The sequence below is a fragment of the Lutjanus erythropterus genome, chromosome 13, assembly GCF_056507025.1.
Source record: "Lutjanus erythropterus isolate fLutEry1 chromosome 13, fLutEry1.hap2, whole genome shotgun sequence".
Lineage (NCBI taxonomy): Eukaryota > Metazoa > Chordata > Actinopteri > Lutjaniformes > Lutjanidae > Lutjanus > Lutjanus erythropterus.
Window position 1 is genome coordinate 12,912,392 of NC_139329.1, and position 24,819 is coordinate 12,937,210.

The 24,819-nt window shown below is 40.5% G+C and overlaps 1 protein-coding gene across 1 annotated transcript in view; it reads left to right on the forward strand.

The window, feature by feature from the left end:
* Positions 1–3,750: 3,750 nt before the first annotated feature.
* LOC146316273 (neural-cadherin-like) overlaps positions 3,751–24,819 on the forward strand; it is a 122,492-nt gene continuing 101,423 nt past the window's right edge. The window contains exon 1 of the mRNA XM_084733973.1: positions 3,751–5,050. Within this exon, the coding sequence (XP_084590099.1) occupies positions 4,045–5,050 (1,006 nt within the window). The 5' untranslated portion in view covers positions 3,751–4,044. The remainder of the gene's footprint in view (positions 5,051–24,819) is intronic.

A 24,819-nucleotide genomic window follows, 5' to 3' on the forward strand; every position in this document is an offset into this window, starting at 1 on the left:
AATGTCCTGAGGGGCCCATATGCACGGGAACACTACGATGAGCGGCACTACTCCTGTCGGGTGTCATGGTGTTTCCAGAAATGGCTCTTTGCAGCTCTTCCTTGGGAACATGCAGGGTAGGTTTTTTTTCCACAAATGTTCGATATATAAAATGTTCAGAGATGAATAGAAACCACAGAGCTGGATGCTTTGTCATCCTTTTTAATTGTCCTGTCATTCTTTAATAAACCTGCTCGTTTCAGCCAATTATGTCATTGACTTCTGCTGAACAGTCCATTTTTATGACACTTTAAACACACTACTTACTCTATGGCACAAACTGCCTATTAACTGATGCTAGTGCCAAGTCCTCTTAACACCACCCTCCATCATTTTCTTTTTTTTATCCTACTTTTCCAGCAAGAATAAGTGACAGCTTACGGAACATAGAAGTTACATTATGGGACCTCCACTACCCCGCAAATTCCATCATCCTCTGGCCTCTGAGGAGCGCATAAGCAAAGGTAGATTGCTTTAAATGCTACAAGGCTACAACCTTTGCCTTCAGAAGCTACGTCTGCCTCCCCTTTGATTGAAGGGAATGGATTCGGTCAATTATTCATTAAGTAAGCATGAAGCTTTCTAATGTTCGTCGGCTGCTTTCTTCAGTGTGATTTTTTTTCCTCTTTAATGCCCTGCAGCTTTCAGTTATCTGTTGGGGAAGAGGGATGATGAGACCGTTTCATGATTTTTTTTTTTTTTTTTTTTTTTTTTTTTAATTCATTACAGCTTTGTTGTTTTTATGTGGTGTATGTTGGCGTTTCATCTCAGCAGATAACTGCTGCAACCCTCAAGTAAACTATCCCTCACACTCTGGCCTGGGCCCCTGTGATTGAATTAGCCTCTGCTACAGCTATCTCCCATGCTGGCAGTCACGGTGAATTTCACCATGTGAGACAACATGATAAAAGACAGGATTTGATTTGCATTCATGAAGCACTTAGGGAGTTCAAAGAGAAGTTACAGAGCAGAATAGAAGAGCACGGGGTCCTCTCACACACTGTCTGTTTTAGATATCACAGTTTCACCTTATGTGACAATACTGGTGACGTTGCCTCAGGTCGTTTACCATCAATAGGCTCACTGTCATATTTTGGTTTGAGGTTATTTTGGTGCATGACGATTTTGAAAAGCCTGCTCCCCCTCCCCTCAGGTCAGAGATTGTAAAAACACCAGTGAGTACGTGTGGGATGGCTCATGTGTCCTGGTGACACAGCCCACAGCTTGTGCCACGTAAAAGAATACAGCGATCAACCAATATGAGCTTTGTGCTCCAGCTGCAGGCTGTGATTCAAAATTGTCTGGGGGCTCACTGCCAGTTACCAGAGTTATTGCCTGAAAAGAACAGTTTACTGCAGAGAGTGGATCGGGCTAAAATTGCAGTGATGGATTGTGGTTTCAAATTGATAAGGATCTTTCAGCGGGAGCTTTGATGAATTTCCAAACTGAATACAGATGTATGAGCGGAGCAACGACTCATGGCATTGAATTACACGTCCAGCCAGGGGCGTAAATATATAGAGAGTGGGTCCTCCAATGGGGCTTTTCCATTGTGACTTTTGTCCGTGCTGCTGTCAAACTCTTTTTGCATTACCACTTTTAACACACCAAGCTGTGTGAATTGTGCGAGAGATGGACATCTCTGGAGTTGCGCCAGAGTGTGCCCAAATCGCCTCCAAGCAGGATGCACAGGAAACCAGAGAGACGTTTTTAGAAGTGTCTGTGTGTTCAGCTTTCAGTGCTTTTATAGCTTCTAACCGAGTCTCTGTGGTCTGAAGTTGAATTTATCTGCTGTATTTTTTTTGTACTTTCAGGTATCTGCTTTATTTTCGAGTTTCATGTTCTCTATCAGCCGTGTAGGATTCTTGTTAAGAGTCTTGTGTCGGGCCAAAAATGAACTCAAGTGGTTTAGATTGCCACCACAGAAATGCTCCTGTGTACAAAGAAGAAATCATTTTGAAGTCAAAATGATGCCATTTGTTATATATTCTTTTGAAAAGACAAACCCATTTCAGCTATGGTTTTAATTTGTTAGTCTTTTTTTTTTTTTTTTTTTAAATAGTCAATAGCAATCTAAAAACAAAATGATGTACTTATGTACCACATAAACTATAAATAAACTATAAAAACAATTCAGTTAAATTAGTTATTTTGTATTTTGGGCATTAATGTATTGGGTAATATGTATCTTGGTATTTTAAGTTCCAATGCAGGGTTCAAACTCTTTTTTTTTCACTTGCCCAGTTGGGCAAGTGTGTTAGAAATCTGCTTGCCCAAAGTCAGGTTTTACTTGTCCCTATACAAATTATTTTATTTATCAGTGGTTATGAAATAACAGCAAAGGCTAATGTTAATTGTTGTGTGTGATCTAGGGCTGCAGCATCTATAAATGTCTGGGGTGATTTTTTTAATTTAGTCTAAAACCTAAAGATATTCAGTTTAAGATAATAAGGGGGAAGCAGGAGATCACCTGAACTCCAACCATTAAGAGGCTTAAAACAGCATTTACTGACATTTTTGCATGAAACATTACATTAACAATTAATCCATTTTAGTGTAGTTTCATAGTCAAATTCTTTTTTTATTACTTGCACAATCAGGTCTCTGTGTCAGTATCAAGTCAAGTTTGATTATCTGATGATAGACAATAACAGAAAGGCGATACATAAATGGCAGCTTGCTTAAGAACAAAATTTATTAAGACTAAGGAGCTGTGCAAAGGGACGATGCCCCACTTAGATGTCATGCGGCAGTCCAGCTGGCATCAGCACCAACGCTGCCATCAATGGTGTGTGCGCTGGGGTTTATCATAATAGCTTACACTGGGGCCTTTCATAACTACCTCATGCCACTGCGTCCATCTTAACATCACACCCCAACTGCATACAGTATGAACATTGATCCATGCATGTCTAAAGTAAAGGTTGACATGACATGGGAGACAAACTCAATCGAGCGTACAACAGTGCTCTCTGGCCTATTATTTCCTTATCTTCTTGACAATTCAGAGCCCTCTGCTCGGTCCATGTAATATTTAGTCTTCCGACTTGTCACGTACAGGGAGGTGAGGGGAATTGGAAGTGTGCAGCAGTCTGTGGGAATTAGCAGTAGCCACCTACAGATTAGGTTTAGAGTGCTGTGGGTGCTTGGCACACTGGCAGAGTGGGAAGGGAGAGGAAGAGCAATCAGGGTGACAGTGTTAATTTGAACTCTGGTGTGTGTATAACACTGGCTGCAGAGACATATGGAGCTGAGCAGAGCAGGCAGTCTTAAATCATCATGTTTACACAGTTTAACAGCCCAGATCTGAGCATTTGCATTTATATTGAAGCATTTCCCAGCGTTTTGTAGTTTCTTCAAGCTATAAATGAAACGTAATTGTGTGGACGTGTGATTGCAGATATGCAGTGCATTTTAGGAACTGTAACCTAAAGTTTAGAAAGGACTTGTGACCAGGAGGTGGATTCAACGCATGAGTCAACACCAGCTGCAGAAGGGTTCTTGAGCTTCACAGGAGCAGCAGTGTTGGTTGGTCGACTCTCTCTGGACTGGAGGGATGAGTGATTTTCTCTCATCCTTACACTGAGAGAGGATTTGTGGCACACGGTGTGGTACAGCTGCACGGGCTCACCCGGCGTGGATTGAAGAGGGTTTGAGGCGGGGACCCTCACTGACCATCACACAGGGTGGGGTTCAACCGAGGAGCTCCGTCCCCGTGCGCCGCCACGCCCCCGCGCTTGGCGCTGTCCGGTGCTCTGGTGCTGAACGCTGGGTACGAATACAGCCAACAGCCTGCAGCCTGCTCGCCTGCACGCAGCCGTGCTGCATGGAGCCAAGAGACGGATCTCCCGGGATGAAGAAGCTTTAAGTTCAGAGGGCTCTCCTGGAAGGATCATATCTTGGATAACTATGAGGGAAACGTTTCTCAAGTGGTTTTCTTTTCTTTTTTAATGATTTTCTACCAACCTCCCTGAGTCGCTTGGAGGTGCATAACTTGCCACCAACATGATTTGGGGGTTTTTATTATGCTGCCTTCTTACACCGGCTGTTGGATACCAAACACAGGGGCGACTACCATTCTTTCACGGACATATTTTTGAGAACTCCCCGGCTGCTTCTAAAGTAAACGGACTGAGCATTCCGGTGAAGCGCATCAACGCGCAAAAATGGTGCCCAACACTGTCCGGGATGCACTTCAAACTGTCTGGAAACGGCAGCGAAGATTTCCGCGCCTTCGCCCACCACAAGCGGGGGAATGTATTGCTGAAAACTTCCAGGGTTTTGGACCGAGAGGCTCGCTCAGAATACCAGCTGAGCGTGGCTCTGTGCTGTCAGACCTGCGTGTCGGCGGACTCCGCCGTCTTCGAGGTTGCGTCGGTAAAAGTGGACGTCTTGGACACCAACGATCACGAACCGACTTTTCGCACTGCAGACACCGTCCACATAACTTTAGATGACACCACCGCGCTCCGTAGTGTAGTTTACAGACTGGAGGCGGTCGACGCAGACAGCGGCAACAACGCAGAGTTGACATACATCTCCATCCCCAAAAATGGCAGTTTCTATGTAGTCCCGAAAACAGGCGAAGTTTTGCTGGTTGACTCCATCCTGGGGCTCCCCTCTCAAGTCAAATTCTATGTTTTCGCCAGAGACCACGGCTGGCCCCCTCTGACCAGTAAAGGTGTAGTGGTGACTATTGCGCCACAGCGCTGGGCGACGCGTCCTGCTGAATTAGCCAGGACAGGCAGGGCAGGACGCTCGCCGAGGGCATTACTTGACCCCGGCACGGTGGTTTCCCTTAATGTGTCTGAAGATGCCAGCATCGGCTCAGTCATAACGAGCCTGAGCCCCACCAGGTTCCAGTCAGCCGCCTACGAGCTCATTTACCCGGAGTCAGAAAGCTCCCCGGTCACCGTGGGGCGCGACAGTGGAGATATCACGATAACCAGGAGGCTGGACAGGGAGTCAGAGCCGTTCGTGGAGCTCACAGTTAAGATTCAGGACAAACGAGGTGTGTAGAACATTCCTCCATTAATCTGCACTTAAGATAAGTCATGTACCCCCTCCCCCTCCCTGGGTATTATTTGCATTGTGGTGGTGGATGCCCTATTTTAATGGCATGCTCCACATGGTTAAAACTGTGCTGCCATCTGGACACCTCAGTCTTCATCAGTGGAGCCCCTCGACAGGCCTGACACATCCATCACATCCGTACAGGGCTGTCAGTGTAGCTGCAGCACAGGATCATTCCACAGGTGTGCTTCCTCATTATCATCCATCCATCCACACACCTGAAATATCAGCTCCACAGTCAGCAGGGCTCAAAATATGAATTGCCCGCTTGCCCGGGGCATGTAAAATGATGCACCAGACAAGTAAATCTAGCAAAAACTTCAAAAATAATTCAACTGTTAAACTGTTTTTACAATCAGTTTATGGTTAGAGTAGTTTTTGTGCAAATAGATTGTCAATTGTAGAGATTTCCTGAGTTTATTCTCATATTAAACTGAATGTTTTTGGGGTTTTGGACTGACAAAACAAGACCTTTAAAGACATCACCTCTGAGAAACTGGGATGGACATTTTCTTTTACTATTTTCTGACATTTTATAAACATTGCCGCCCTAGATTAAAATTCACAATTAATTTTATTCTCTGTTGTTATTTGATAGCTGGTAATGAATATAACTGTTTGTACAGGAAGGAGTAAAAATTGACTTTGGCAAGTTGACCTATTTGTGTTCGCTTTCGGCTCCATATACCTGAAATATGAGCTCCACATTCAGTTGGCTCTTTTATGCTTTTCAACGTTTTTATATTTATTGTGATATGCACAGGATTTTTCAACTCTAAACATTACAAGCTCACAAGATGAGTTTTTCACTTTAAGTGTCTTTGTGAACTGGTTGAATTACATCCTTGATTGACATAGTTTGTGACTGTGAAGTTGTTTTTAGAGCTAATCCTTACAGAGTGGCAAACCACTTCGACCCTCTCCCTCCCTCTCTCATCTACTGGCATTACCCCTCTAATCCTCCTCTCATTCACTCTCTAGTCCCAGGGATTTGAAGTATAGCACTGCCACAGTCAGTCAACTCCTCAGATTCCTGGAGGAAAGGTGAAACTCCCAAGTTTTGTTTTGCTCCTCGGCAAAGTTAGACTTAAAGCTTAAAAACGAATAAACAAAAACAAGGAATCAAAATGATTTGCTTTGTAATTGAGCTACACAGTGTGCAGGAAACACTGTGCACTGTTTTCATTTGAATTGCCTGCTGCTGTTACATTGCACAGCATGCTCGAGATTGTAATTGCACGCCTGATTGGGACACATTCTTGCGAAGGGGTGTCTGGAGGTTTTTTTCAGAGAGAGCAAAAAATAGTCAGAATTCTGACGTTCTCCACAGATGCGTAACAGAAATAAGCCGCTCTAGCCTGACAGATATTCAGATACCTTCCTCCATTTTACCTCTCTCACCTGTGAAACTCTCCTCTCCTGATCAAAGGCATGGCATGTCCTTTATCCTGTGACTACAGCTTTCTAGACAGGATCCTGACAGGAGTCTGGGCGGACAGGCCTTTCTTCTGCTTGTCTCATTCCCAATCCCTGCATACACGTCTCTCTGAGTGAAGGACTCCATTTTAGATGTTTTTTTTTATTTTTATTTTTTGAGATTTAACCTAATCTCCCACATGAATTCGCCTCATACCGTTGCATGTTTGTTTGCTTGGGTGTTGCAATAAATCTGAGGTCTGTCTCATAGATGAGGGAGCAAGAGAAAAGAACGAGTGAGATGCTTTGTTTATATGTAGCTATCTTTGTGGGTGTTTGTTTGTATGCAAGTGCGAGGCTGCATAGTCATACTAGTAGTGACCCCAGGTCGGCTACAATAACAATAGTTTTAATAAGGCCCCATGTGTTGCATCGTCTCAACTTACTTTACCGTGGTGAACTCTCCGTAGCACAGAGCTGTCCGTGGTGCCGACAGTCACCTGCTGAATGTCAAAAGGAAAACGCCGTCAGGCAGGCAGCAGTCTACCCGCAGTTCAAAGAATATTCAAGTCAGCAGCATTCAGCGCCAGCCTTGAAAATATTTACTACTTTATTCACGTACAAAGGGTAGACAAAATAATAGGTGCACTCTAACACAATCCAGTGCCACAGCATGACAAGCTTCAAAAACCAGTAGCAGTTGAAATAACGCTGCTCAGAGGCAGTTACAGAGGTACAGTACCACATGTACCTTTGTACTATTGCAGGTAGCTTTTTATTGCAGCATCATTGTAGTCTATTCAATTGTTGTGTCTTCCTTTTAGCTTGTCCACACTTTGTGCGCGCTGATGATCCTCTGCTTCTACAGCTCTAATATTGTTGCCTTCCTTACTTTTATTACAACAACTGCTACTATTACCCAGGGGTGGGAATCTCATAGCGCCTCACAATTCTGCACTGTGCGATTATAAAATGATGCGTCTTGATGCATCAAAATTTTTGATTACTAAACATGATTTATCTTCCTCACTGTGTGACTGTGTGCTGCTTTTAAAACACAGCCTATTTGTAATGATCCATAATTAGTTTAGTTAGAGACTCTTGTGTGGCTCTTGTCCAGATCCCTTTTCCCTTCCACTTCATTGAAGCCAAAATGCTTCCATATGCTGGTTTTTAAGCCAGGGGGTGTGGTTCGCATTGCATCCATCTGCAGTTGCCCGTGCTCAGCTATCACCAGAATTCAAGAAGCAGCCTAGTTTAAACCGTAAACACAACACAGATGTTTATGTCCATTGTGTTTCACCATCTAGTTAGTTCTGCCAGGGGGAACATATATCCCGGTCTTAAATTGTTGCAGGCGATCAAGAGAATTGGGGTTAAAATGTTAAAATGTGCAATTAGTGACTTTTCTGCATTGATTCATTATCTTTCAGGAGAGAATCAGGGTGCATCTAAGAATCAGTTTCCCCCCACCTCTACTCTTACCGTTGTTAATTTAAAGTGGAGTTTCCAGACTTTTTCAGCTTGAGATCCAAAAGTCAAAGTGGCAAAAATATGTCATGAATTGCCATAACATCTGCATGTATTAAGTACGGACAAGGAAAACAACAAACCATGAATTTAAAATTAATATTAAATGTTTTTAATTCAATATGAAAGGACATCAAAGCAGTAATCAGATTTCCTGAGTGTAATGTTAAGATTCTTACCACCTTGCACTCTCTCTTGAATTGCGAGGGCGGCTTTTAATTTGATACAGGTACAGGTAGTGCAGAGTGAAAGTATTTTTTCACTTGTCTGGTTGGGCAAGTGGGTCAGAAATCTTCTTGTTAGGTTTTTACTTGCCCCTATACAAAACCTAGATTGTTTTATATTTTAGTGGTTATCAATTCACCAACAAAGGGTAAAGTTAATTGTCAGGTTTAATCTTTATTTAAGTAAACCAGCACAGTGCCCGTTCAAAACGTGCCTGTTTGGAACAGGCTGATTGTTTGACCTCTGGTGTTGCTGCTCGCACCTTTCTGGAGAAGCTCTCATCCAAACACTTAACTCAGTGTCCAGACTGTGAACTGTTATCAAAATGTTAACATTAAACTAAAATTAGCTGACACCTTGTAAAGTATAAACAGTCCTGTTGAGAGAGAAGATTAATCCTAACCTCCTCTTTATGGTTCCAAGTATAACGTCTTGGGCTGTTTTGGATTAATCTAATCATCAGTTAATTAATCTATCAACTAATTTATTGATTAGTCTATGCATTACTTTTTATGAATTGGATTAATCTAGGTAACCCAAAATAAATTGTAATATATTAATGTTTAATTGAATCATCTAATCATCATCATCTAATTTCATTTCATTTCAATGTCACTGCTCTGTTATGATATTAAGAATAATGATAATAGATCCTATTCAGAAAAAATACTAAATTTCAATTTCAAAAGGATTGCTGTGACACATAGATGATCTTTTTTTATTATTATTAGTGGGCTTTTGTGCATTTATTTGTTCACTTTTATAAGTAAATGAATCAGAGTAAGGACACAGTGTGACACTGATGCGAGCAACAAACATTCTGCATATTGAAAATAGCATGACAATGATGGACTTGTTAACTGTAAAACAATATGTTTAATTCTTTTTTTGCCAAATGCCCAATCAAGCAACTGATTTGCTTGTTAACTAGCCCAATGTGGGATTTTACCTACCCTGGGAAAGAAGGCAACACTTCTTGTCAAGCCCTGAAGTGGTTAGTTTGTATTAACAGTGTAATACAGTAACTTTAACTGGTCAAATTTGAGCTAATTAAAACGAGGACTTATGCAGTATCACACAAGAGTCCATCTTGCCAGGCTTTAAGCTATCTGTTTGGCTCTGCACCTAAAGTGGTGCAGCCAGTCAGCGTCCTAGGAGGGACTGCTGGCAGGTATGGGGGTCGTCTCGAACAAGTGATGGCGCCTCCTGAAGAGGTTTGTGTAGATACTGTGATAGCATCACTTATATCAGATCTGTGTTTCTTCATTGAAAGAAGAGCAAAGAACAGCACTGAAGGCTTTTCTTGACGGAAAAATACCCATGTGATGCCCATGTTAGACACAATGGACAGATGGTTCATCCAATCACCTGCCAAGTGTTTTTTTTTTTTAAAGTGCTTGCCTTTTTCCAAACAGCTTCTAAGGATGACTTCCCAGATGGTTCTGTGTAACAAACCATCTGCATGTCAGGTTAATCACAAATGGTATCAAATATTGATATTTTTCAAGGCACTGTATTGAAGTTAGAAACAACATCATGGCCCACATTTCCCATCATGCCTGGACTGAACTGTTTGTTCAGTTAGTTGTTTCATGTCTAATTGTTAAAATAAGGTTACCACTTTAAACTACATGTTCCGAACAGTCACAAACAATAACTAAATTGGCTGTTACGTTATTGAGTCCAGCTGTATTTTGCTTCTGTGTTTAAAAGTTCTTCCTCCTTGTGTTTAAAGTCTTTAGAGTTGATATTGCCGAGGGCTTCTTTCTGTCTCCTATTCTGCACCGAGTGTCACTAATTTGAGGAATGCATTTTATTCTGCCAACTAGTGACCCATTAAAAGCAGCCATCATTTCTAGCCTATATGTAAATATTTATCTCAGTGATTGATTCTCTGTTAACAGGAATCACTGCTCAATGTTTGCTCTCCTGGATGTCTCCAAGAATACACACGTTCATTAAAGTCTGTATGGAGAAAAATGTACATGTGCTTATTAACTGGTGAATGCAGATTTGACTAAATGTGTGGTGAGTATGTTCATTAACCGGTTAATTTGGGCATGAAATGCTAATCACACTGGTGCGAAGCTTTCTTATGTTAATAAGTTTGCTGTGAGTTTCAGCCTTGTGATTAGAGCCATCAGAAGAGCTGTTATTTGTGCTGTTCAAATGGAGATTAAAAAGTCTAGTTTGACACGTAGATATCTTAGATAAATTATTCTGGCACACTGCAGATAAGGGGGAGATGGAGCAGCAGTACTGGATTACTCTCAGTATGGGGTCCATCCTTATTGACATACTTACCTGAAAGAAAATGCGCTTACGGAAAAACTCATCCTCTGTCCCCCCCCATGGCTCCAAGACGTGACATGTTTGAACACTGAGCCATCTTTGTAGTCTCTTGTACTAATCAAAAACAGTGTTAAAAGGTTTTATTTGAATAAATGTTGAATAATAAGGTTGTAATGGGCTAAGTATGCTATCAAAATGTTTGATTATCAGGACAGAGAGAGAAGTGGCACAGTTTGCACATATTTTATTCAGGGAATGCACGTCCAATTAAAGGACAGTTCACAACAAAATCAATAAGGCATATTTTTACTCGGGCCCATGGTGCTTCTTCTCTCTCTAGATTATTTTGGTGTGAGTTCCTGAGTTTATGATTATCATAGCTGTCAGGCATAAACCTCATATCTCCATATTTTGACATTTTTATTTTTTCATACATCAATGCTATTGGTCACCCTTTATGTCTGTCTGTGGGTTTTACAAATATATAATTGTTGAAAAGTGTTAAAAAGAGAGCTTCTAACGTTGGCCAAACAGCGTTCATTTAGTTTTAAAACTGTTTAGTTTTTTTAATTTCCAGAAAAGTAACAATTTTGGATATAGGAGCTTTCTGAATGACAGTGATGTTATGTTGAGTAACCAGGTCATGTTTACTGGAAGCTGAAAGGGTTTTTTTTTTGTCAATTTGAGCACCACTAGCAAACTGCCATTTAGTTTCATTATATGCAAGACAAGGCAGACATCTCAAACGGCCGACATCATTGAAAACGCTCTCAAACTGTTGATCTATAACATGTCAGGAAATGTTGGAAAATATCGATCAGTGTTTACCAAAGCCTAAATTGATGTCCTTTCTTGTCCACAACCCAAAGATATTCAGTTTACTGTCATAAAGGAGTAAAGAAACCTGAAAATACTCACATTTAATCAGAGAATCTGAGAATTTTGACTTTTTGTCTTACTCAAAATTACTCAAACCAATTAATCGATTATCGAAATAGTCAGAGATTTTGGGGTGAACTGTCCCTTTAAAAAAATAAACAGGCTTATATACTCCAAAATGTGTTTGTTTCTCATAGTCATGAGTAGGATTAAAATAATTTACCGTAGCTCTCATATCTGCTGCTTCTGTTATCCAGATCTGATACAATTAGTCATCGTTTCATTCATTATTTAATCCAATCATGCGACATATTGTCACATGTGACTGCTCACAATTACTTTTTTTTTGTTTGTTTTTAACCATTTTGGGATTTATTTTTTACTCATGCTCATTTCTGAAGTAATATTCTTATATTACATATATTACCATCATGGCACTGTGATTCATTACACCACTTACTTTTTAATTGCACCCCCAAAGTCAGGAATTACTTTCTCTTTAGGCACAAACAAAACAAACATTTTCACTTAATTTCTTTTCTTTCTAATTATACTTTGCCCAAAACTTTCCTTAACGTAACAAGAAAATTAGGTTGTATTACTCATTATCAGAGTATATGTATGGAACATTAATTTTATAAAGCTGCACTTATTTGGAGGTCATAATAAAACAGTTTTGGAGGGTTGGGATCTAATTAGGACTTTACTGCATGTGCAGTATGAGAGGTGGATAGTTAGACAGATAGATAGACAGATGGATTTATCAGAGTTGGTACATTAGCCAGACATTGCATAGAAACAGTAAACACACAATAATATACATGTATTCATATCCTTACAATAAGTAAGGATGTTAATGATTAATCATTACCAATTAATCACCATTAAGAATTTAACAGATTAGTTGATAATTAATCAGTAGTATAGAAATGACTGTAATTGGGCCTCATTTGACATTGTTTTGTCTCCCTGAGCCTTTGTTGAATAAGAAAATGTTAACATAAATGAGAAAAAAAATCCTATTTATTATTAATTGATCAGTTGATTGTCAGCATTTTCAACTACTGATTAGGGAAAATACACAAATTTGCAACCTTAAACAAGTAAAGGTCAAAACAAATAGTAGAAAAAGGAAAAGAAAACCTTAGATAGATAAGATAAACACCTATAGGATGTCTACATGTACACATGTAAAAAATGCGCTACAGTATGAAATATTTTACGTAATACATTAGAAATGTGTGCAGAGTTGAAGGGTTTTTGTTTTGTTTTAATCAAAAATCCAATGAGGTGGCATGATTGTATTAAGGTGTGAATAACAACCGTAAAGTTTCATTTTAGGACCCCTGACGAGCGCTTCCTCCCGCTGTGATGCATCAATTTTTGTAGTATCACCTTGTTTGCCTAAGGAGAGTGTTCTTGTTCTTGGCCCCATGAAAGCATCCCTCCTTTCTCCTCAGCTCGATCCCCTGCTAATGTTGGAGAAATATTTACCTTCTAAACTATATTCAGTACACCAAAAATCCCTAGAGGAAACAATGAAGTGATATTTTTCTGACATAGCCTCTGTGTATCAAACCAGCAGTGTGAGGGGAAAAAAAAGGAAAGTAAAAGCAATGGAAGTAGGCCATGACTCATGACTCACAGAAACTGGTTATGTGGTGTTGTTTTGAGGAGAGGGAGTGAGGGACTGCTACAGCTCTTCCTGTAAAGGATTTTTCCTGGCCCACAGAGGACGTCACTTTAGATTTGTATTGGTGGGGAATTTTTGCTTTTGGTTGTCCCACCCCAAGAATCCTTTTCTTTGCACCTGAGTGGGAATCTGTTAATGATATTTGACGGGTTAGGAGGAGTATTGAACGAGTGGTGCAGTCCTTTGTGAGTTGGAGTGGTGGTGATGGGGGGTACTGGAGTGGTTTCTCCCTCTTCCTTTAGGTATATCTGTGGGCAGGGTGGCATTCAGCTGGCGGTAATCACCTCTCCTCAGCCTGTTTTTGTCAGGGAACCTTCTTCTTCTGCTGCTCTCTCCGTCCTCCTCCCTCCTTCCTGTCTCCCGTCTCACAGTCAGCATCTCGCCTCATGCTGTCTTTAATCCAATTTCCCCTTTCATACTCGTTTTTTTCTCCCCCATTATATTTGCATATTCCCCTTGTGATGTGAAATGAATTGAGAAGAGACCCGATCTCATTTTTGTTTGTAATTTGTGACTGTGGGGCTGTTTGTTTAAGTAGAAAACAATTTCATAAAAAGCTGTCTGCATTTATTCAATTTAGTAAAAAAAAAATGGCCTGTGGTGATTATGCTTTATTTTTGTGTGATTGCGAGCATGTTTGTGGTTGCATGTGCATATACATGAGGGTTTTTTTCATCATGCACATGTCTAATTGTGTTAAATTTGTTTGTGTATCAGCCTTTGCCTGTGTTAAATGTTATGATTGTCCTTTCAGATACCCTGCAGCAGAGATTCTCAAGATTTGTTGTTTTTGTCGACATGCTGTGAAGCTGTAACATGCCTGCAGCACTTGATTTCTTCTCTGTGGTCTCTCAGATATCAAATGAATGTGTCTAAGCAACATCCCTGCAGTCCTCTCCTCTCTACAGTCTTAGCATGTATCTGATGCCATGTAGGAGGGAAGGGGAGTGTGTTTGTCACAGTTTTTTAAAGATGGGATTAAGCCGACAGAACAAGAGCAGAGGGAGAGGGAGGAAAGCGGCTCTCCTATACATGTGGAAGAGATATTTAAAAGGGGGTGGGCAGGACACTGCTCTGAGGGACACAGAAAGGTCAGGGCAAGCTGTAATGCTGGGGGCACAGTCAAAAGAGCATAGCTTTAAGATCAAGAAGGTTAAGTGAGGCAAAGGTGAGAAACCTTAGACAGACGGGTGGACGGACAGAGGCACAAAAAGATGGAAGGGGTGTGTAAACGCGCGCCGGTGTGAGATTGTTTTTTGCTGCGTGCCTATAAGCTTTACTGAAGATAAGTAAAGGGCAGCCAGATCAGAGGCAGGGAGTTGTACTGCAGATGAGGTCAGCTTGGTGAAACATAATTGTCAGATGGTTAGAGGGCAGAAGTGAGAAACTATTGGGGTGGTAGGAGGGGAATGAGGTGTGCATGTACTCTAGCCTGTAGTGTAGAGTGGATGGCTACGGGGCACGAGGGGGGCAGGAAAAAAAATATAGTACTGTACCGCTGTGAAAAGGGCAATGTGTGCTCGTATTTGTCTGAAGATTGTTTGCGGGGCAAATGGAGGAAGGATGAGAAGAAAAGAATGACCTGCCCTTTGGAGAAGCATAAAGACAGAAAGCAAAAGATAGAGAGATAGAAAGGCAGAATATTGTGTCTTGACTCCCGATGCGATTTACTGCCGATACTGAGAAGTGATCCCAATTTAAAGACCCAGTGTGCAAGATTTAGTTAGATCTTTTGGTAGAATATGGTTAAAAATGAAATCTGATATTCATATAAGTATTTAACTACATGATATGAAGAACCATTGAGCTTCATGCAAGAACCAGTCATACTAACAGATGGGTTTTAAGACTTGAGAACTTGTCGCTTTTTTCAGTTTTCTTGTGTTTTGAGTTTTCTTTCAGGTATGAGCACGATTTACGGGTGGTCCAGATCACCACTTTCACTAGTTTCAAGACTATTTGAATTTAAAAAATAAATTACACTTTATAATTATGCCAACATTATCCTGTTTCACTGCAGTTCAAATTATAATATAATTGTAAATTAACACATCAAGCTTATCATCATTTATTTAATGATGTATTATTACCCACTGTCAGGTGTAATGGCTGTATATGTTCACATGTGGATTTAAGAAGTCTCTGTCCATGGAAACATCTTCACTTAAATTCTACCTTTATGATGGAAACTTCGCCTTGACCCCCTCCTCCCGCTGCAGTCATCAATCATCCCTTGCTGTGGTGTTCTTTTTCCTTTGAAGCCATTTTCATAACGAGACTTTTCTTCTATACTTCAGTGACAGTCAGTGATAGTTCAGTAACTCAGGTAACACGGCACTAACAGCGCTCGTTTTTCCCGTTCCTCGGCTTCAGCGGGTCCCTAAATTTCACTGCTGACACTGTTAAAGTGACAGATTTTCCTTTATGAATCTTTGAAATCACGACTTCAAACTGGTAAAGGTCTTATTTTTACTCTTTGATACAATTATAATGAATTAACACGAAACTTAGTCTTATATGGCATTATTGGGGCGTTAATTATGGTAATTTATAAATTACATGAACGCGTACTCAAATAGGCGAATCATTTACACAGTTATCTGAAGTTATGAGCATTTGCTGAATGTGACGAAGCATGTTTGTACAAGCCCTTTGTTTTAAAAAAAAGAAGATACATTTAAGATAAGAATATGAAAATGTTCTTACATGAGGCTCTTTTTTTTTTTTTTACCTTAGAATGGGCTGTTTGTATGTATTGAGCGAGCAGGTCTTGAAATTAACTTTTTTTTCTGTGATTGTCCCAAATTTGACTTTCAACTGTCCTCGACTTTACAACTATTGGGAGACTTTCCTTAGGTTCTCCTCCAGACTTGGGAGGCGAGTGTCAGATGTGAGCTATTCAGTTGGTTGCGACCTGCGACCTCACTGTTGAACACCACTAAATCCTACACACTGGTCCTTTGAACTTAGAACTCAATCATTTTTATGTAAGGTGACACAGGGCCAGGGATTCGTCAACAAGTCCTCCAAGTCCATTAAGTGACAAAAGAAGCAGTTTGTCACAGCCCTTCAGACGTGTCTTTTGATCTGACGCCTCAAACAGAAGGACAACAATCACAAGTCTGTGCCCTTCAAAAGTGTTTAAAACACCGGAAAAACATCCTTTTTATGATGTTACAATGCTATTGTTAAGTTTTTGGTCAGGTTTAAGCTTGGTTAGCGTTAAGGTTAAAAAACAAAGAGTGTCAAAGTCAGACGACTTGATCGTACACCACCCTGACCTCGTCACACACACCGCACTCTGACCGACGAGAGTCACAAATTCAACGACAGCTGGAGGTCTCTGTCACGTGAACGTAAACATATGCTGTTATTGGACATTTGCTGAAACGACTGATGCTGTCCTTTCTCTTTGAAGGACACTTTGTGGCAGTAAAATCGGTCGGAGGCCTGCCGTGACTTAATGAACATAACTGATAGCAGAAACACCAAATGTTATCATGAGACTATAATGAGAATGAGAGAAACTGCAGTTAATGTGAATTGGTCACGTCTCATCTGCTTAATAAGGTTAATATCGACCCTGACACCGGATCAGATCAGTGAATCCCTACCACCAGAACGACTGGAAGAGTGAGGAAGAGAAGATGTTTGTGCACTGATGTCAGATGAGGATAAGTTATAAAAAAACATAGTCATACTGCTGAAGATGTGAAATGCATATGTATGTCTGTATTTACACAAGCGTTTGTGTATCTCATTATAGCAGAAACCTCAAATGTTTGCCCCACATAAATTACGCTAAGTTTGTTGTGTGAGGTGCAGTGGGAGATGTGAGTGCTGCATAAGGCACGGTGCTCTGAGGACACTCATGGCGACAGGGAGTTTTTATCTGGCCAAGGGTCTGCATTATTGATGCCCATTACCACAGACATTGTCAACTCCAGACACTGCACGGAGGCAGGCACTGTCAGGTAAATGTCTCGCTGACCTCCAACAGCACAGATTCCCAGAATGCCTCTGTGCAACCTGATGTCTACCTGTGTGATAAATGAGCCCGACTCGCTTGTTGTACAAGCAGCTTATCACCAACCGAGAAGGTTTTGTTTTATTAAATCTACTCCATGATGCGCTGACACCAGCTTTGTTGGAGACAAAGGGTTGAGTTTGAGTGTTTTGTTGATGTAATTTAATTTTCTGCTATGGGGTTTGCTGTGATTGCCTCCATTTGTAATGATGTCTAATTAACACAAGGGATGGGAAGTAACTTAGTACAAATACCTAAGTAGAGTTTTCAGTTATCTGTACTTTATTTGAGTATTTATTTTATTGACATCTTTTTAATTTTTACTCTCTACAATTTAACCCAAATATCTGTACTTCTTACATTTCAAAAGAGGATTGTTACTTTAGTTTTGATGCATTTGAGGTGAATTATCAACTACTTTTATTATTTATTATCAACTACTTTAATTGCACACTGCCTTCCCAACATCAATACTGATTTGAACCTAAGTGGATGAAACAATATCACATAGCAAAGATGATTCCTTGGTATATTAAAAAGTGCATATCATACATGACAGACATAAGAATACAAAAAATTATGTAACAAGTCAAAAAAATACATACAAAGATAAAAAAGCGACATAACAATCCGAAAAATTATGTAACAAGATGAAAAACAGACAGAAGACGAAAAAGCCAAATTCAAGACAAAAAGTGATGAAACAAGAAGAAAAACAAGTAACATAAAAGGTTGTACCTAACACAACAAAAAATGTTGAAAAAGACATAACAAAACAAAAAAGAAGAAAGACAAAAAGTACCAAAAGATGTAACAAGTTCTAATAGATGTAACAAGACAAATAAGATGTAACAAAACAGAGAACAAGGTTTCTGTTAACAACAGAAAACAGACAGAGAGGGCAGAGAAAACATGGGCTTCAGTTATCTTAGCACAGAAACGACTAGTAGAAATGTCCTTCAGAGGGCTACTTTTTACTTTTACTTTATTTACTTGGAGTGCATTTCAGGGCTTTTTTCACTTTTACTTGAGTAAAGAAGTTCAATCAGTACTTCTACCAGTCTTTTTTTTTTTTTAGCACACAATTATCTGTTCTTCTACATGACTAGAGTTTATTTCACTGGCTGGATGCCCTCACACCTGCCATCTCCTCTGTCCATTTCAAACTTTTGTTTTGGCTCCACCTTTTGCATGCTGGCTAGCCTCTCTGTGGCTTTTCCCTTGAGAGCAGAATTGATTTTGTGCTATTGATTAACCGGGAGCTGTTTTGCTCCCAGTCACAAAACATCACTTTAAACAACAATTTATATGTCGCAGAATGGGCTGTGACAGACTGTTGCTGATAGTTTACAAACTGGTGGAGAGGTAGGTGTGTGATTGAGTCGAAAGGCTGATAGAACTGTCCTGAAGCACTCTAATGAATCAAGCTCTCAGACAAGCCCGCCTATAGGCTACAATGAGCAAGGGAAAATTGGAGCAAGTGCCGGGATATGTCGTGGGAATTCAGCGCTTGTGCTTATTTATCTATTTGGTCTTGAATTTCTCAACCTTTTGTACCCAAAGGTCCAATTAACTGAGCATAACAATGGTTGCAGCTCTACTCTCGGTGGCCCAAGGAGGCACTGATAAACACACAGGACACAGACAAGTTGGAAAGCTTTGCTGGATGAACTGTGAACAAGGAGATTTTTAATGCAAGGAAAAAAGATCACATGGCTGGCCAAGTTGCCTAGTGAGATGTTTTGACATGCCATGAACTTTGCTTTGGAGTAAAGTGCACAAATTGCAGAAATTGCAGTAATTGTGCGACACCAATTTGCACAGCGTGAGTGCGCCTTTTGTTAAAAAGATGAAAATGACTGCCATGCAAAAAAGCCATGCTAGAATGAAGGAAGAGGCTTTTTCTTTAGTATTTTAGTCTGACTGGCGATCAAAAAGACCGCGTGGAAGGCAAGGGAATTGCGGCCCAGATTAGAAAATGTGTTTGAAGATGATGTCCATCTCATGGTTCAGTTATTCAATCAATTCCAGGAAACACAGAGACTAAAAAGTCTACAACTCCATCACAGCCAGAGGATGGCTGATTACAGTGGCAGGTGTCTTTGATCCAGAGAAAATGTAGTGCCTCTCAAAGCTGATGAGCATCCAGGAGAGAGCATGAGCTGTTATATGGGCATTTTCAAACGTGACTTTGAGTGTGTTTGTGCTTGTGAGAGTGTGGCAGATACATAGAGGAGATATGCAAAGAGAGGATCTAAACAACACAAAGGAGAACGCACAAAAGACCTTTTTTGTTCTTGCTTGTTTTGTGATCTGGCTCGGACAGTCTGTTGTATTCTATTGTTATGTTCTTCCCATCTGTATTCGGACGTTTCTGTCAGTTCCAAACTTGGCTTGAGTGCCTGTGCTTGTGGAGCATGTGTGTGTGTTTTTTTTTACTTCCTCTAACTGTGTTCCAGCTACTGTACCAATTTGTGTCTGTTCTCAGTGGAACCAGTGAACGTGCATGGCTTTCGTTCTTTCTATCCGTCTCTCTGCCTCGACAGTGTAAGGCTTAATTCTTTGCGCTAATCAGACCATATGGTCTCTACAGTCTTATGATGTGCTGAGAAGGATGGGATGGGGATGCTGCTGTGTCGTTAGTAGTGCCAGCCTTGCTGTGGAAACACAGACACGCGCCGCTGCCACACATTAAGGATCAAGACCTGGAACTGAGTGCACAGAGTTTAGCCCAAATAACTCCTTTTACTCAAAATGAATCCAAGGAAAAATGTTAACCCTCTGTGGAACGTGTTATGATGCCTGTTGGTAAAAAAAACTGACATGATGGGAAGATTTTTTCTAAACATGATTTGAAGAAATTTTCAAGACATATTTTCTAGGGTACACTTTAAAGTTCATTACCTTAAAGGAAAAATCTGTAATATATTTACTGTAATTTATCATAAAATGATGATTGATGAGCCATGATGTGCCATCAGAGATTTAGGAAACATGCTAAGTTGAAATACTCACTTCTCTGAAAATGACACACACATTAATTAGAGTTCAAACTAATACTGAATGTTCGCCAAATAAGTGTCTGTTTATGAGTTCTAAGAAATGATTAACAATCTTTTAGAAAGAGTAGATGTTTATAAATGATGTGTTTTAAATTGAGCAATATGTTAATGGAGTCTGGCAGACGGTAAGGCAGGCAGTCACTGAACTCAAACTCCAGACTGTGTATTTTCAGAGCAGTGAAGTTTATTTTTGGAATAAAAGGTTCAGATTTTAATAGACAGACAACTGATAGTTGAAAAACATACAGTGGAGGACTTGTTTTTGCTTGCTATTGTCTTGTCTTGCATTCCTGCAGCGTTCCTTTAGCCTGCCTGAGCTTCCTTGCAGGAGGAAGGGACCGGGTAATCAACTAGGGATGTGCGCAGGTAGTCGACTGTATGATTAAATGTGGCCACCCTAGCTAGTTGGCACCAAAAATATTAGTCACTTAAACTATTCATGAATATTTTATTCATGTACAAAGCCAGATAATTGTTGCCCTTTAAGCTGCCTCAGCAGACGGCAGTCCGGATGTTGTTATCAGCAGAGTGGCAGATGACAGCTTATACAACCAGCACGGTTTGTCAGTTTTTTCATGTAGAAAATTAAAATAAGGTTGTACGTAGGCCGTGCCCTAATAAACTGAGACATAAGCACTGGAGGAATTAATAAGCACATTCAGCACAGACATGTGGACTTTAACCTGCTAGCAGAGCAGAGCAGAGCTCACTGCTAACATTAGCCTCGCTGTGTGGCAGCTAACATTTACCTGCAGGCTCTGTGATCCTGTTCGGTCTGAGAAGTTGGTTAGTTAGTTAGTTGTCATAGGCCGGGGCGTTATAGCAGAGAAACCTGTCATAATAGTTTAATATCGGTTGATATTGGTAATTATTGATCATGTAGGTCGTGACTGATGACATGTTGTGTACTCCAAAGGGTGGAAATGACTGTAGTGATGTGTGTTATGTTCTTGCTGGGAGATATGGACAAAATGTCTGTTTTTTAACCAAATACCTTGATATTGCTACTGCAGCAATACTGTAGGGTTGTCTAGTGTTGCTTTCATGAAACATTAACACAGTGATAGCATTGGATGAATAATCATCAGTAATGTGGATGTGACTAGGTGCATAAAGGCAAATAAAAGAACAGCTAGAACACACTGGCAAGTTCAGAAAATGATGTCACTTTACTGTGATGAAGCCTTTAAAATCAGGAGAAGACGTCACTTATGCCTTATGCTTGGAGGATAATGTGCAATGTTTATAATGCATGATGCAAAGTGCAACACATTTCAGCAGCAGTTAAAATACAATTTTGCTACTCTAGAAATGTGATTAATGGTTTCAAATGGCTCTTAATCAATGCAGTACCTTTTCAGACAGTGTTAAACATTGTCAATTATTAATAAATTGTGCACAATTTGAACTGTTTTCTGAGTGTTTTCTCACTGATTAGATGACTAGTCTGCATTAAAATTACATAAAAGACAGGGAAATAAGTCACCAGGATCATCCCAAGAAACAACTCGCTTCAACCAGATTATTTATTAAAAAGGATTTCAACCTGTTTAATATACCTTCTCCAACTCACAATTTGGACTGCTGTACTCTTTTGGGTGTGCAGTTATTACATATTACTCCTTTAACTCATCTATTAATAAGAATCCATTTTTTTCCAGATTGAAAAATGACAGAAAAAGACGTTTTCAGACCATTTTTGTGGAGAGAGATGATGGAGCTGAACATGTGAGGAAGGCTGCACAAAGGCAAAAAAGGGATTCAACATGGCCTCCAGCCAGTCATGTGACAAATTAAAACACTGCTATTAGTTTCCAACAGGCCTGCCTCTTAGAGAGTCCTGTGATAAATTAAAACACTGCTATTAGTTTCCTTAGGGCCTGCCTTTTTTTTAGTAGTATTGCGCCATAATGGAGGATGTATTGTGTAAGTGTAAAAGGCCGAAAATGGTTATGTTGCCCTGAGGCAACACTGTATCATACAGGGTTAAAAACAAGGATGTGGAGAGTGAGAATTTGACATTTTTCTTTGTGAATCCTACAAGTCTGCCGTTTAGACTCTGGCCACAGTTTTGTCGTGTCATTTTTCACAAGTTATCGACTCATAATTACTGCTGCCCTTTCTGCCCTGACACTGCAGCTGCTGTTTAATCGGGTAATTTCAATAATTAATTGTTTGAATGTGCGTGAACTTGGTTTTGATGGATATCTCTGACTGAGAAACGGCTGCGTCTGTCAAACACTAAATTGAGGATCTGCCCCTAAATGTTCAGTTAGCCCCATGAATAATCATGGGCTGAAAGTTACAAACGAGTCACTCAGCTTGTCTTAATATTTGGATTGGGTGCGAGATTGGCATATATTTAAAAGCAAATCCTACTGATGGAGTATTTTATAAAAAAAAAAAATATGAGATCATGTTCATCATGAACATTATCACAGATTTGGAGCATTTAAGTTGATTAATATTGGTCTTTACTACATATGTGAGACATAATCATAGATTTCCGTTGTTAGTGTAGCTCTGATAGCAGATATTGTGATAAATCGTGATGAGTTGGGGGAGTTTAACACTTGGTTTCCCTCGCACACAGTGGGTGATAAACATTGATCTTGTTTAATCTTGCTGGCCTGCTGTTAATGACGGGAGATGATGGTCCACACAGGACAGACTGCTCACTGGATTAGATATCTAAATGAGGACTTTATCCTCATCCTCTCTTCCTCTTCCCCCATTACCAATAAGCCAGACTGCAGTCACATGCTGAGTTTCACTTTAATGCATGTGATGAGTGCAGTGTGTGGCATCTTTTGTGTACATATGTGTGTCCAATGCAGAGACAACGGAAAGACTGCACTCTTAGAAAGGAAAGTGCTAACGAGAACCATACAGGGTTCTTCAACTTGTCCTCATAGGAGAATCCTTTTTGGTTCCTGGTAGAAAACTGGAAATCTTCCAAGGGTTTATGTCTAGAACCCAACAAAAAAGGTTGTACCTAGAATCATCTGTCAAAAGTTTTACCCAGAACCCCCTATGAAAGGTTCTACAGAGAACCCTTCTATGAGTAATAGTTACACCCAGTACCCTCTCTCTCAGTTCTATTTAGAACCTTTCCACCTTCCAATGGTGCTGACAAGAACCCATTCAGGATGATCTACCGAGAACCCTTTTATATCCCAAGCATTTCATCTAGAATTCACACAGGGTGTTCTGCCGAGATCTCTTTTATATCGCCAGTGTTTCATCTACAATCCATGCAGAGTGTTCTGTAAAGAACCCTTTTATATTCCAAGATTTTCATCTAGAACCCACCCAGGGGGGCTCTATCAAGAAGGAGTTCTTTGAAGATATCAACAATCCTCAAAGAACTCTTTCTTACAAAAAAAGTTCTTAATGGAACCCTTTGTTTCAGAAAGGACCCTTGATGAACCCTTTTTTTTTCAGCAAAAAGGTTCTTTACAAGCAAGTGGTCCTGAGTAGAACCTCATTCCTAAGAGTGTAATGCAGTGTGTGGTATCTTTTATTCACATGTGTGCTCGTGTGCAATGCAGAGACAGTGGAAACACTGTGGCCATGTTCATTTTATCAGAGTTGTTTTGTCAGTGTGCGTTCATGCAGCAGTGCAGCGCTTACACTGGAGCAACACTGTCAGAGCTCAGGTCTGCGCTCACACTGCTGCTCTATAATAATCTCCTATACCTCCACAGGAATACATTTGCAGCGTTCAACACATTATTGTACCTTTGCACAATAGCAGGCTGTGATAGGGTGTTCCCAGAATGCCTCTCTCTCTGGTGTGCAAAACAAACACAGACCCAGGTTCTGGTTTCAGTGATAGATTAATGCTGTCTCAACCATACACTGTGGCTTGTTTTCTTATTAAACCTGTGCAGCTCCCTCTGTTGCTTCTGCCTGGTGCTGGTCTTGCTGTGCTGATGTGTGTGCATGGACTGTGTGTGTTTGTGTTTGTTTGCCTATGTACGTGTTCCTATGGAAAGATATCGAAAAGGGCTCCGAGGACAACCCCCATCAATCACCAACTCAGAGGGAAAATTCAGAGAGGGATGGAGGATGGAAAGAGGGATGGAGGTCGCCACAGGAAGCAGCATTTGGAGAAAAGCAGAGGGGAGACAGAGGAAAAAGTGGATGAATGGATGGAGCAATCTGGGCTGGCTCTGATTGAGCTGGGTAGTGTAGTTTATATCCTTTAGAGATAAGGCTGGGGAGCAGTGCTCAGCAGCTTCCTCCCCCTGTAGCTTGAACCGAGCATGATAATAAGAAACCGTGAATGGGGCAAATTGAATTAATGCCGCGGCACACCATAAAAGCCCTAACTATAATGCATTTTAAAATCCTATAATGAGCAGAGAGCTAAAATAATTTCACACTCCAGTGAAGAAGATGGCCCTCTAACAGATTTTGGGCCTGGCTGACACTGCCAGGGCTTTTGTCATTTAATGTGACTCTAGGTGCTATGTCGAAATGATACTTACTCTTACTTCCTGGGGTACAGTGGTGTGAGGCAAACTTAGCGAACAAACCCTCCAAATGCCCGAAACACATGCAGAGCCTCTGTGAAAGCA